At 32.9% G+C, this 14,173-nt stretch overlaps 1 protein-coding gene and 1 long non-coding RNA gene across 2 annotated transcripts in view; one reads left to right on the forward strand and one right to left on the reverse strand.

Moving 5' to 3' along the window:
- Positions 1 to 14,173, forward strand: part of LOC309641933 — an 870,732-nt gene that overhangs the window by 749,108 nt on the left and 107,451 nt on the right. The window lies entirely within an intron of this gene.
- The window catches only part of MUC19 (mucin 19, oligomeric), a gene marked incomplete at its 5' end in the record, with an annotated part of 121,234 nt that overhangs the window by 90,402 nt on the left and 16,659 nt on the right, over positions 1 to 14,173 (reverse strand). The window contains 15 exons of the mRNA XM_082421153.1: positions 699 to 824; positions 1,737 to 1,893; positions 2,558 to 2,797; positions 3,387 to 3,581; positions 3,676 to 3,780; positions 4,823 to 4,961; positions 5,272 to 5,423; positions 5,662 to 5,762; positions 5,856 to 5,908; positions 7,842 to 8,088; positions 9,969 to 10,095; positions 10,532 to 10,626; positions 12,549 to 12,698; positions 13,407 to 13,544; positions 13,721 to 13,805. Coding sequence (XP_082277279.1) covers positions 699 to 824; positions 1,737 to 1,893; positions 2,558 to 2,797; positions 3,387 to 3,581; positions 3,676 to 3,780; positions 4,823 to 4,961; positions 5,272 to 5,423; positions 5,662 to 5,762; positions 5,856 to 5,908; positions 7,842 to 8,088; positions 9,969 to 10,095; positions 10,532 to 10,626; positions 12,549 to 12,698; positions 13,407 to 13,544; positions 13,721 to 13,805 — 2,110 coding nt within the window. The remainder of the gene's footprint in view (positions 1 to 698; positions 825 to 1,736; positions 1,894 to 2,557; positions 2,798 to 3,386; positions 3,582 to 3,675; positions 3,781 to 4,822; positions 4,962 to 5,271; positions 5,424 to 5,661; positions 5,763 to 5,855; positions 5,909 to 7,841; positions 8,089 to 9,968; positions 10,096 to 10,531; positions 10,627 to 12,548; positions 12,699 to 13,406; positions 13,545 to 13,720; positions 13,806 to 14,173) is intronic.

A 14,173-nucleotide genomic window follows, 5' to 3' on the forward strand; every position in this document is an offset into this window, starting at 1 on the left:
ACCTGAGAATTTAGAAATTTTGGCTGATTTAATTTTTTTCTAAAATGTTTCCTAAAATATTTTAAATGATTTACTACTTTAATGACAACCACGATGTTGAACATAATGCAAGACTTGGATAAATATGGGTCTTGAAATGTCAATGCCAGTTCTAAATATCTACTTTCACAAGGGTAGACGAAGATAACAGAAATCATAATAAAATGGGCTGAAAATATCCCAAAGCCTGGGATTTAACACAGATGTGACTTTTGGAAAGTTTTTGTATCATCTTGTTTTCTTGCCACTTCTTTCTTTTTCTCTAAGATATGTAATGCTAGGAATAAGGTAATTTTTAACTGTGGGATATAGTTAATTGGTCTCCATTCAAGTGAGACTATATTATATGTTGCATTCTGAAACTACATTCTCAACAAACTACCTTGTCTAATGAAATGTATAAAGATTGCCAATGGGATCAGATCTCTATGTTCTCCCTATCCCTCTCTCTCTATCTCTCTCTCTCGTTAAATACATAATTTATGTCTAGACAAAATGTTTCAAATGTAGAAATATTAATGTCATAATAAAGATAAACAACTATTCATTAAATTACAAAATGTAAGATACTGAATTGTCAGTATCTTAAAACATTTTCCAGTTTTAAGATATCAGTATAATTTGCACTTCTTCATGGAAATTATTAAAATATGTCTTACCTTCTAAAAGTACAGAAAACTTCTGGCCAATTACTCTATCTTTGTATGTTTTTGCAGTCACTGTACCACAAGGTTCATAATGCCAGCTGCATTCCCCAGGTGCATTATAATAATCACAGTAGATAGCTATGATTGAATTATATCAAATTACTTGCATTCATTATATGACAATTTTCAACTTTCATTTTCCAAAGCATTTTTATAAGAGTTTTTGAATGATACTAACAATAAACAGAACTAAAGTATATCATTCTGTCTTATCAAGTCCCTTTGGCTTTATCTAAATTGCCATATGAGCAAAAACAGCTTACAAAAAAAGGAGGAAAAGCATATAGAATCAAAATAGCACTTTTCTTTGACATCTCACAATAAGATTGGTTTGAGGTGGAAGAGTAAATATTAATTTTCCCATTTTTTAGCTATTTTAGGTCATAGTCTATATTCATGGTTTTAATGTCTAAGCTTAAATGAGAAAATAAATCTCCAGGAAAATTAAGCTTCTTTAATATGTAAATAACAGTTCCCAAATGAGGCAACTAAAGATTTCAATATAATATATAAAGTTGTACATAATAAACTAAATAAAATGAGGATTCAATTTCAACATTTCTCATTTGGCACATTTTCTCTTATCATACCTTCCTTTGGAAGGAAATGTGTTGACCAATTTCTACTAAAGTTACCACATTCCACACATAACAAAATTCAGTTTATATTCATTTTACAGTTTATCTTGACTAGAACTCTGTAGAAGTTTTCAAGATGATGTGTGAGGACTTCAACCAAAAGTGATATATGAGGTAAATATTTAAGAATATATAACTATACCAAGATAGGTAAACAGTTCATTGTTCATTTAAGTATGAATAAGAAATATTTTCCATCAATATTCCCAATCATAAACAAACATTAACATGTGTTTAAACCTGTCTATGCACAAGAATATGTATTTTATAGAAAATAGGAGGAGACAAATGGTTGTCTAACAAAACAATTCTGTCTGATTACATTTTGAAGAACAACAACATATGGACTTACGACAGAGATCTGGTTTTCTCCATGTAACACAGACTCCAACCGCACTGCATGCTTCTGCGTACATCGCCACAGCTGTGCAGAATCCCAGGTACTTCCCCTCCATGTCACATGCACAAGCTTCTTCAACACATGCATCATAGTACGTACTGGGGTCCACCTAGGAAGACCATGTTGCAGCAAAAATAGACATGAGATTTTCTTTTCTTATAAACAAGGAAAATAAGAAAACAATGAACAGACTGGGGAAACAATATAACTGCACCTGAAAGAGTTAAGCAATCTTGGTTATTCTTTAGCTCTTACTACTAACAAACACTTGTAGCTAGACTTGTCCTTCACAAAGCTAGTTACTCTCTGACTCCATATGAATTACCCTTTGCACCTGGCATTTCTTCTCCCCTATACTCCCTTGTAGCACTCTTCATTTCAGAAAGAAGGTCACAGGCAGTAACTTCAGGGACACCAGACCCAGTTGCTGAGCTGCCTGACGCCAGCTTTGGCCATGAATTTGCAGAAAAAAAGACGTGCAAGACCTTAATTACTTTGAGCCTTATCACCTACCCCAGACCATGAGCCCCAGGCTATATAAACTTTCCCTGTTCCCCAGGGAAGGGGGGCACAGTTCTTGAGGCACTAGCCTGCTGTGTTTTCCCCTTTGCCAGGCAAAGATTAAAGCCATTTTTCTCATTGCTCCAAAACTCTGTCGCCATATTTCTTTTCACCACTGGTGCACAGAAAGCCAAGATTTTTGGCATCAAGCACAGCACCTGAGTACCTGAGAGCAAAACCTGTGCCTGTCATTGCTCTCAGAGCCCCACTACCTTATTGTGGCAGTCTCTGAAGGTGCTGTCCCGGATGATCTCACATTTCCGCGCAGCCCAAGCTTTACAGTATGGGTTTGAGTCACATGGGAAGGTTTGAGCTACTGTGTCTGAACATTCTTGACTTGTTTTCCAGCTATTTCCAAATTCCAGTGCTCCAGCAGCTACTGATGAGTATCTCGTTGTGAAATCATCCTTAAGATCGCCATTGTTATTTCCACAAAGACCACACACTTTGCCCTATATAGATTAGAAAGGGAACTTTAAAAGTGAGTTATGCTAGAGACATATAGAGAGATGATAGATATGGATAGCTAGATATATGATAGAGATATTAAGATTGTGTATATTATAAATCTATTTTAAATTCCAAATTTTGGATGGAAACCAGAATCTGTGGATAAGATTCTGCTCCCATTTAATCCAAGATATCCCATATTGCAGTATTGACCAAGATAAATGCCTTAAGAATTTAAAAATAATTATATTCATTAGCTTCAAATCATACAGGAGTATACTCTTAGGTTCTTAGAATATTTGTTCCGAGGATTATATTAATTCTATCTATACACCAAGCAACCACATATGGCTAAACTAGAATGCTTCAGGTTTATTGCATTTATTTTTCACCAAATTCTATCATCTTTGATTACATTTAATATTTCACATAAGGTTGAATAGATGTGGAGCCTTGTTCTATAACAAAGACTGCCATTCTCCCACTTTCCACATTTGAATATGTCTCTAATCTTCAGCAGCAAAAATGATTTTGCTTCTATTGTTATTTGCTTCTGTTATATTATTACATATATGAATGTGATATACATACATTCCAGCGTGGATCCAATAACACAGAAATTCTTGTATTTTTGTCCCAAATTATGGTTATTCCACTTAAAATTTTCAAAATCAAGTACAGGCCAACGGTATGAACAGAGTATGAATTTCCACTGAGTTCACATTCCTTACTTTCTGTAGTTTTGACTGCTGTGACTTTACCATCTTGCAAGACAATATTCTGATCCTGTAAATTAAAAGATAGACTTACAAAAACATTAGTTTTATTTGGCAGTGCATAATCTGAGAGAAAAAGAAAATAAAGAGAAACAGTACTGTACCTGAAAAGCAACTATAATTTTTCTTGAGCATGTAAGCCCATCTTCACAACACGGGATGCTTTCAGTTAAAATACGGAATGTGCCATTTTCATGACCACAATAATCCTTTAAAAATTAAATGTTAATAATAGTTTATTTATATCAGGGACATGGAACTCAATTACAATATTTGTATCAGACAAACATTTCATAGACAGTGACACCTTGTAATCAATAAATTACCATATGTTTTGTTATGGAATTTCCAAAAGACAATGGTGTAACTGTGTTATGGGTCTGTAGCCTTGGCTGAGTCCAAACTAGTTAACTTGTTTTGACTGAGTCCTTTTCCCATTACCTCTATACAAGTTTAGAATTATACCATAGATGTATATATATTTAAATCGTGTAAGTTTATAGTCTTAGATTTATTTCTAGGCTCTGCAAATAGCTAGATAAGATGTGGGGTTATTTTCCTCAGTGATTTATGTGAAATTTGATATTCAATCAAAACTAATGCAAAATAATCCAAATTTCACCCATTACATGTTACTTAGGAAGCAGTTTAGGTGTATGGAACAAGCATGAACTCCAGAATCAGACAGATCTAGGTTGAATATGGCATTTTCTGCTTAGTAGTTTATGTTGCTTAACCTCTCTAATCCTCAATTTCTTCATCTCCATCATAGGAATAATAATATAAGCCTTTTATATTGTAAATGATTGAATGTAATAAAATATATAAATTCGCTTGGCAAAAGCACTCAAAAAAATGTAACTGTCATTGCTGATAGTGCTGTTGTTAAAATAATGACACCTAACATTTATTGAGCATTTAGTATGTGTGCCAATATTTTCTCTACTTTGGTTTCAAGTAGGGGTTATTTCCATCCCCATTTTATAGCTAAGGAAACTGAGACACAGAGAGATTAAGGAATGTGCCCAAAGTAAGTCATACATCTGAGAAATGGCAGAGCCAGGAGTGAAATCTAGGTCTACTGCCTCCAGACTCATCTTTACATTATGTTACATTTTACTGCCTTTGAGAAACATATAAGGGGCCATTTTTTTTTAATCTCACTTTTTGAGAATAAAATACTCCAGACTTCACCTACAAATAAATAATAAGAAGTAAAGAAAAATTGTGATAAAACACACTTGCAATTACCTCAATAAATGAATACTGGCAGAGACCATCAAAGCTGTAACTTTTTCCATCAAAAGATCTAACATGACCTTCCCCATAGATATGGCAGGTGGTTTGACACTCATTTTGTGTACAGTTCCAAGATCCTTTTATGCAAGTACTAAAAGAAAGCAATGATACAGTGTGGCAATTATATAACATCAAGATTCATATACTCATATTGTTTTTGTAAAGAAGCACAAAACAATGTTTCATATTGGTTTAAATTTTGCAGTTTCTTCATTATCTGATGTTCGTCGTACATAATGCTATGTAAAATTTCTATTTTAAAGATAGCATTTTTTCTAACTACATTTGACCATTATTTTTCAAAATATCCCAAAGTATGACTTCTTTCCCATAAAAATCAGAATAGATTGTACACTTTCTAATATCCAAAACAAATAAAGTAGTAATCTTTTATTATGCACCATTTGTTGCAGCCAACCGAGGTGACACTTCCTTGGTCATACTCTCGTCCACCAAAAGAACATGGGCAGTCATCAGGGAAGACACAGTTCCCTTTAGAATTTCGAACCATTCCTACAGGACAGTAGCATCCACGCTTGCAAGGCAAGTTCTCCTACAGGAATAAATATAAAATATACACCATGAGGCACCAGTCTAAATACATCACATTATCAGTTTTTATTGACAATGCAGAAATATAACAAGTATACATTTAGAGTCAACATTTGACAAATCAAAATGACACACAAAAAATAATATGATCTTCTAATTACTTTTCATTGATGTTTTAATTTCCTTCTTCACTGAAACAAAAGTTTTAAAAAACTGAACTCTAATGCCATGTTACTTACTTCAAAACTAGGTATGTTCCAAGTGCTACAGGTACTGTCAACTCTTCTCTGTGCCTTAGGATTCCTACAGTCAACATATTCAGCCCCTTTAGAACAATTCTCTGTGGAACAAGGGAAGTTGTTAATCAAGGGCCTCTTGATCTGCTTATTTTAACCAAAGTAGATATCTTAAGCATCATGATTTCAAAACTTACGTAGCGTTAAATCAAGGGGAGTCTGGCAAAGAAGAATTCCATCTCGACATACGCTGGAAATAAAAGAAAATGATACTTTTTTTTTTTTAGGCTGTGCTGTGCAGCATGAGGAATCTTAGTTCCCCAACCAGAGATCGAACCCGTGCTCCCTGCATTGAGAGAACAGAGTCTTAACCACTGGACCACCAGGGAAGTCCTGGAAATGATACGTTTAAATAAAATTCCAATGACAGCTTCTTAATACACTGTTACAGCAACTTTAACCTCTCATTCATAAACCACCTGTTTTATCACAAATAATAAGACCAATGAGACACAGTCTCCCAGAAGATGCATAAAATGTACCAAATTATAAGATATATTCCTGTATGTATTATAGAAATGTACAAACAAGGTTCTTATGGAAATACAGAAAACTTCATGGAAAAGATGGCTTGATCTTGATGGATGAGTAAGATTCAACAGATATTGCTGATAAGATGCAAAGTGTGACAAAGGAAAGAACAAGGTATGTTCCAATGACTTGTTTGATAGAAGGCAGGATACATTACAGGGAGAAGTACTAGAAGTAAGTTACAGACAGATTTCAGATAGTCTCAAATGACATGCAAGTTTGTTTCTATTCTTTTTTTGTTTTGTTTTGTTTTGTTTTGTTTTGTTTCTTTTTTTTTGTTTCTTTTTTTTGTTTCTATTCTTTAGGCAACTGTCACCATAACAAAAGTGTTTGAGCAGCTAAGAGGCACAATCAGAATAATACTTTAGATTTGATATTCTAGTAGTAGTACAGGAAACATGAGACAGAGACAGAGAGAGACAGGGCAAAGAACAGCCAAGTTAGCTCTCACAGTAGTGCCAATAAAAGGTCTTAGAGGTCTGAAACAGGATAATGATGAAGGCAACCATAATTTGGAGGTGCTGGCCTAAGTTTTATTAAAAAGGTAATCTATGGATTCCCCAGCATCTACAGGGAAAGTATCATTACCAAACCCCAACCAAATGTTTTACATATTTGATGAAAAAGAGTTGATACACATGCTTACCTTTAAAATGACCAAGAAAAATTATTCATTGCTAAGTGATATCTTTATGGAACTAAAGAAAAGAGAGAAGGTGCATCCAAAGTTTTTTTTGGAATAGCTGCTTCAATTTTGCAGTTATGTTTCTAAGAATTGCTATTTATGTGTATTGAATTAGAAATGTGGATAGACTACTTTGCCCAGACTGCAGAAATCACAACCTTCTTATCCATTACAAAAAGTTACAATTCTTCAGCACTTCCTACTGCCCAGGAACAAAGTTCAAACTCTTGAGTATGGCCTGGTCACTGCCTTCTTTTCCAGGGTAATCCTGTGCAACAACAACCTGCATGTGCAATACTTTTTCAAACATTTCCTACATCAGTTCATTCTGTTTAGTCCACTAGAAGTCACTCTTCACACCCCAATTTTGTCGGGAAAAAGATTCATCCCTTAGGAAAACTGAAATGCTGGTCTCCTCTGAGAAGTTTTTTTATCTCCTGCAGTAGCAACTGGCCCTTTTTGGTACCATATGATAGTATACAAACCTCCTTGCAATATCTGAGTCCAAGACAATGCTCACTCATCTTTGTAACTCCAGGGCTCAGCACAAAGAATGGCACACAGTAGATATTTATTGAATAACTCTTTGTTGAATGACAAATGCTGAGAGACAACTAGGAAACATTGTCTGAATATAAAATCATTTTGCATTGTCTGTATGTAGTAGCTGCTAGAATATTTTTTCTACTGTCATTTAAAACCAAACAAGAGTGGGATAAATCAGCGATGGCCATTACAGTGTAGTGAACACTCCAGGTAAAAGAGGTAATATCAAACTTTAATAAGAAATACAAAATTTTAAATATGATAGGTCTAAAGAGGACTTCATACTAGCAAAGACTATTTCTCTGAAAAACACAGTCCCTTGATTTCAAAGTCATAACAAGTATATTTGTAATTTCCATACCATTTATTGTCATCAATATGGATGAGTTTGCCTGGTTGCAGGACCTCGTCATTTATGTAGCAGTCACACTGAGATTTTGGAACACAATTTCCTTCATTAGTCTGGTACATTCCATCAGGGCAAGTGCATCCATCAACTAGAACATCTTCCATATCGCAGCTCCTATCTCTCTCTGACAATGATCGGCAGGAACTATTGCAGGTTTTTACATTGTACCTGAAAACTAGGCCACTTGGACAAGATTGATCTGTTGGTATAGGGAAAAATAGTCAACATGTAAATAAGCAGGAAAATTAATAATCTTACCTCAACTTGATGTTTATAGGCATTATAGTGAATTAATCATAGTTGAGATTATGAATAATAAAGGAAAAGCTACTTGTCCTTTTTTTCATTCTTTTTTCTGTCATTATTGAGACATTACTCTAATGTTTACACATTCTGCTGAGAATGAAGCCCATAAACAAGATAGGCAGTACACTGCTCTCCTGTAGCTTGTATTCCTGGGGAAAGGACAATTGTGGTGCATGCTAAAAAAGCAAGATAGGAAGCTCTAAGTGTGTACAGCTGGGAACCTGCACTTAGTGAAAAGGAGGGGGTAGATGGACAGCATGAAGACAGCCTGGAGAAAGGTAATTCTATGTCTGGTAATTCTATGTCTAAATTACAAGAGAGGGAAATTCTTTCAAAAAGCAAGTAGAAGAATAGAAACTATAAGCCCAGAGACAAGTAGCCTTTAGAACTTGCACGGCCCATGTAAGCAGCTTGGTCTTTAGCCTAAAAGCAATGAATTGCCATTGACTTGTTTTAGACTGGAATGTCACATGATCAGGTTAGTTTTACTTGGTTTTACTTTAAAGATTATACTGATTTCTCTGCAGAAATTGGATTAGAGGGAACTAAGACTGGATATTGAAGGAGGTTATTGCAATCACCCAGGGGGAAAAGTGACGGCTTTTGAACAAGGTTGGTGGCAAAAGAGATGGAAAGATATGAATGGATTTGAAAGAAATTTTGGAGGTGAACTTGACAGATCTTACTGATTGACTGGATATTGGCTATGTAGTATTAAGCTTTATCTATAGACATGTGTTTCTACAAAAGTTTTTCTCTTTTGTAAACCAAGTACTTCTCTGAAGTCGTATTTGAATAGTGCAATAAATATTTTTTTCCATTAAATGAAGGATTTATCAGCCTTCTAATAAGATTTTTTTCACTTTTTCTTTACTGAGTACAGTTGATTTACAATATTGTATTAGTTTCAGTGTACAACACAGTGATTCAAAATTTTTATAGATTATACTCTATTTTATATTTACCACAAAATACTTGATGCATTCCCTGTGCTATACAATATATACCTGTAGCTTATTTATTTTATACATAGTAAATTTGTACCTCTTAATCCTCTACCCCTATATTTTCCCTCCCCTTTCCCCACTGGTAACCACTAGTTTGTTCTCTATACCTGTGAGTGTATTTCTTTTTTGTTATATTCACTAGTTTGTTTTATTTTTCAGATTCCACATAAAAGTGATAACATACAGTATTTTTCCTTCTCTTTCTGACTTTAGTGTAATAAATATTTTAAAACAAAATAAGATTTTTTTTTCTGTCCACCTGGCAAGGGGGATCTTTGTTCCCTGACCAAGGATCCAACCTGTGCCCCCTGCAATGGTAGTGCGGAGTCTTAACCACTGGACTGCCAGGGAAGTCCCCAAAGTAAGATTTTGTAAACATAGTAGTTGAGCCCTTAGTTTACTAATTTACTTTTTCAAAATAAGTTATTAATATTTGACTATCAGTTAAAAATGCATGTCAGAACATTATTTAAATTTCAGCATACAAAAATTGAACAGAAACATATATTTATATATAAATGCATATATATTATGTTCTTGTTAAAATATGAATGTATTTAATCAAGATAGAAGAAATACACCAAGAAGTAAATATGCAAGGAATACAAAAAACATTTTTTGAAAAAACATAAAATCATCTTTGAAAGAACAAAGTACAAACTTGTAAATACACATGCTTAAAGTACACCTATTCACACACACTCACACACAACTGTTGTAAAATTGAGAAGCAAGTAGAGTTATCTAAAGCCTCTATCCTGCTTACCACAAAGCCCAGCTCTCCATCCTGTCATGTAAGTTTCCTTCTCAGCACATGCTTTCACATAGTTGCCTAAAATCGTACACAGGCAGTCTTGACTATTTTCACAAGTACAAGTGTATTTTTTGCATTCCTTTAAAATAAGAAACAAATTTATATTACATTATGAAAATATTCAGAACAGGAAAACTATGTATAACAAATCAGTTCATAACCACTCCTCTTCCCTGAAAAACTTTTGTCCTTGAAACTTCTGGAATTACTTCCGTTCAAAACTATACAAAATAGCAAATCAATTGTTAAATGAGTTTTCCAAGAACTTAGAAAAGACAGAAAGAGAAACTTATTCAAGACTTTTCTCATTTGGGGCTATTTTGCAGTACCTCTTTTTGTTTTGAGTTGGTATATCTAACAATTGAATAAATTAGTATAATCCAATGTTAAATTTAAACATATATCTTAATCTACTGACAATGGCTGCTATTTGAACATTTTTAATATCTCATGCTTCTTTTAATATTATCAAAATATTTCTCAAAAAAAGCTGTTAATATTAGACCCTCACATACCTCTTGATATGGTTTAGGGTCCACAACTGAATGGCAGGAAGCAAAAGGCCCACTCAAATCAAGAAGAATTCCACAGTGCCTTTCAGCAAACCTTTCTGGAAGAAAATTAATGCACCACATATTAGATCAATAATGTCATAATTTTTTGATTAAAAGAGAAAGTGTAAATTTTTAACTTTTGTCTTTATTAAAACAATTGTGTTTTTAAAGTGTTTTGTTATAATTTGTTATCACTATATACAAAAATAGCATGATATAATCAGAAACTATTTAAACTTAGAGGCAAATCTTTATTAGCTTTGGACTTTTATATTAAGTCAGTTAACATTTTCTGAAGTGCAGTTTCTATATAAAAATATGAATAAGGGAACCAGAGTATTTATTTATGTACCTTTTAATTTAAAATACATACTTATGTCAAATTATGAAAGGTTGGTACTGTCATCCAAGTAGGTCAGATCTGTGTTTCTGAAGGTCATACATTAGGACAACCAGTATCAATAATTCAGATACGCTAATTTTATTTTTAACTGCTTAATTGATATTTGGTTGGTTTATAAATAACTAGTCTCAGATTAAATTAACACAAGAGAAAATTCACAAAAATAGCATCTGAGTAGAAAATGTTTTGCTCAGTGATTTGCAGATTCTTAAGGATGATGACCATGACTAGGACAAACATTACTAAAATTTTTTTTAACTATTTGTTGATTGGCCTTTAAAAGTTACTGTCACCAGGAAACAATAAAGGAAGATGACTGAACCTATTTAAAGGACATTGAGGTCAATTATGAGGCCAAACTTGTAACCAGGTATCACTGCTTTTTTGTAAACATTATTAACATCTTATTATAGTTTAATTTTCTGTATTTTATTTTATTAAGTTATATATAAAACACTGAAAATTGAGTCATTTACGTATCTCTCAAAAGTGTTAACATATAGTCTGCTTAACATAAATTGGTTTGGTTTCTATGAGATATATATGTTTTTTACCTATGCTCATTTTTTCATTGCAACACCCACAAAACAAAATAACAACAAATAAAACCATGAAATATGTATTACCATGTAGATCTTAATGCATTTATCAGCTCATCTTTTAAATCAAAACAAATAGATGAAACTTTCAAAAGGAATCGCTTTAGTAATTTTTAAATATTATTAAAAACTGATCAGACATTTGTTTCAAATATGCAGATTAATTTAGAAATAACTAATTAACATATCATCATAATATATCTTAACTTACCTTCCATTGCATTCTATTACTTATGAAAGAAGCAACATAAAGTGAAGTATGTATTAAAATCAGCAATACTAGGGGAACAATCAGAGAAAGACTTGAACTCAAAACACTTGGGTTACACCTTATTAAGAACACCCTATCTAAACTCCATTATCACCATCTACATTAATGGAGATAATAACCTCATCCATGTCCTTCATGAATATTTGTGGAAATAAATTGAACTAATAGGTATGAAAGTCTTTGGTAAGCTAAAACATGAGCTGAATCATACAAGTGTACAGTTTTCCCATTAAGATCTATATTTGGGGTTTGGTATACATGATGGCAGTGGTTAGGAGACCTGGATCTAACTATAGCTGCATCGTTAAGTGTCTTAGCAGTTAGAGTGAGTCTCGCTATTCAAAGAAATGATGACTTCTACAACTAAATAAAATAGGAATAATAATAAACTAAGTGATAGGTAAAGTCTCCTCTAACCCTATTATTCTATAACCGTGGAGAAAACTGTATAAGGAGGAAAAGAGTGAGTATAGAAAAAGACAGCTGTGTCTTTTCCTCCCTCCATTCCCCAAAGAGAGACATGTTTTCTAAGAGTGTCATCAACCAGCCCAATTGTTTCTCCACTGTTCCCTCTAAAACTGGGACAGTACAACAAAAGCTAGCTGAAACCAGGATTATCTGGTAGTCTCATATTATTACCAGAATAAGTTTATAATTCCAGTACCAAATATCTAATTACAGAGTTTGACGTTCAATTAACATTACCTTTTTCTATATTGACGCATGAAGCAGGGTTTCCTTTAGGACAAGGCATCATTTCCCAAGAATCAGCAAATGCCTGAGATGTCTTCTCTAATATATTCTGACTTGACATGAAATCATCCTCTGCTCTGTTGTTGTAGGAACCACAGAGTCCTGGATAGAGCACAGAACAAATTTTAGCATTTTCTCATCTTCTTTTTGGATTCATATTCAGTTCTTTGCTCAAATCAGAACATGTATAAGCCACCTGAGAGTATTGTCTTTCTTATCTGGACCCTTCTGACCCATGAGTTACATTTTTTTCCTGTGTATGAATGTCACCTTCTTAAGCAAAAGTATATTGCAAAAATTTAGACGGTTTTAAATGAGTAACTGTGGGATTTGCCATCGTTTCTTTGTTTTGTTTGATATTTGGACGGTATGTAAGAGCTGATTTCTATAACAGAAAAACTCAGTAAAATAAATGTAATCTATGAGCAGAAAGACTAGTTACATTAGCTTGTATTTGAAACTTGATTTTCAAAAGATTTATATGTATAATATTTTCATTTACTCTTCTACAAGTCAAACCTTTAGTAACATATATTAGCAAAATGAAAAAACAAAAATTATCAAATCTCACTTAATAAATCCTTAATTTAAAAACCTTAAAATTTTTAAATTGTTGAAAACCTTTAGGAAATAGATTTTGTAATAAATAAAGCTGTCCTCACTGTATGTTAGAATTATTTTACTGCAATATGAAAGGAAAGATTAAGTAAAAATGCCTTATGGTCTAATGTCATTACTTGAGACAACTGAAAATTACACTAGATGGTTACATTAGCACCTTGGAAATAAAATCATATCTAGACAACTTACCTACAGTGTCTGTGAATTGGTTGGGTGGCATGGAAACATATAATTGCATCACAGGAACAATTTGTATTTGCAGTTTTCCATGAAAGTATGTTTCTGCTTGAAGGTATGAGGAAGATGCATTGGAGATCTGTATTTTTTCTGTTAAAGTAATAATTTATATTAATAGCAACAGTTGACATATTAAACAGTTTTTGATTTCTTAACATGCTTTTATACTTTAATAGATTTTAAAAAACAGAAACATTTAATATCCTTAAAAATTGAATAAATTAATGCATTTTACATTTATTTTAAAATGATATTATTAAACTTACCTGAATAATAATAACCTTGATTTCTAATCTTGTCATTTGTGACTGTTCCATCTCTATTGAATATGTATTTGTCAACTGGAACAAACTAATATTTAAAACACATTGTTAGTTCATATTAATTTATAATATTAATTCATTTTAGTGTAATATATGAACCTGAAATTTTTTCCCATAAAAGTTTAATTGTAATGGATTAATTTATAAATATCTAAAATATAGAACATTTTTAAAGCATTTCTTATAAAAATTCTTTGAGGAGGATTATAAAGGACTTTTCATCCCTGATTTGGAGATGAGGAAACCAAGACCCAAGAAGGTAACTTGGATTTCCAAAGGTTGAACCACTTGTAATTACCAAAGATCAAGCTAGATGACCTCCCTCCCTATATAGGTCATCTCCACTTAAAATGATAGTTCCAAATACATGAAATTCTAAACAAATATAAATGCCTT

This window comes from Balaenoptera physalus (assembly GCF_965194825.1).
Source record: "Balaenoptera physalus genome assembly, chromosome: 13".
Lineage (NCBI taxonomy): Eukaryota > Metazoa > Chordata > Mammalia > Artiodactyla > Balaenopteridae > Balaenoptera > Balaenoptera physalus.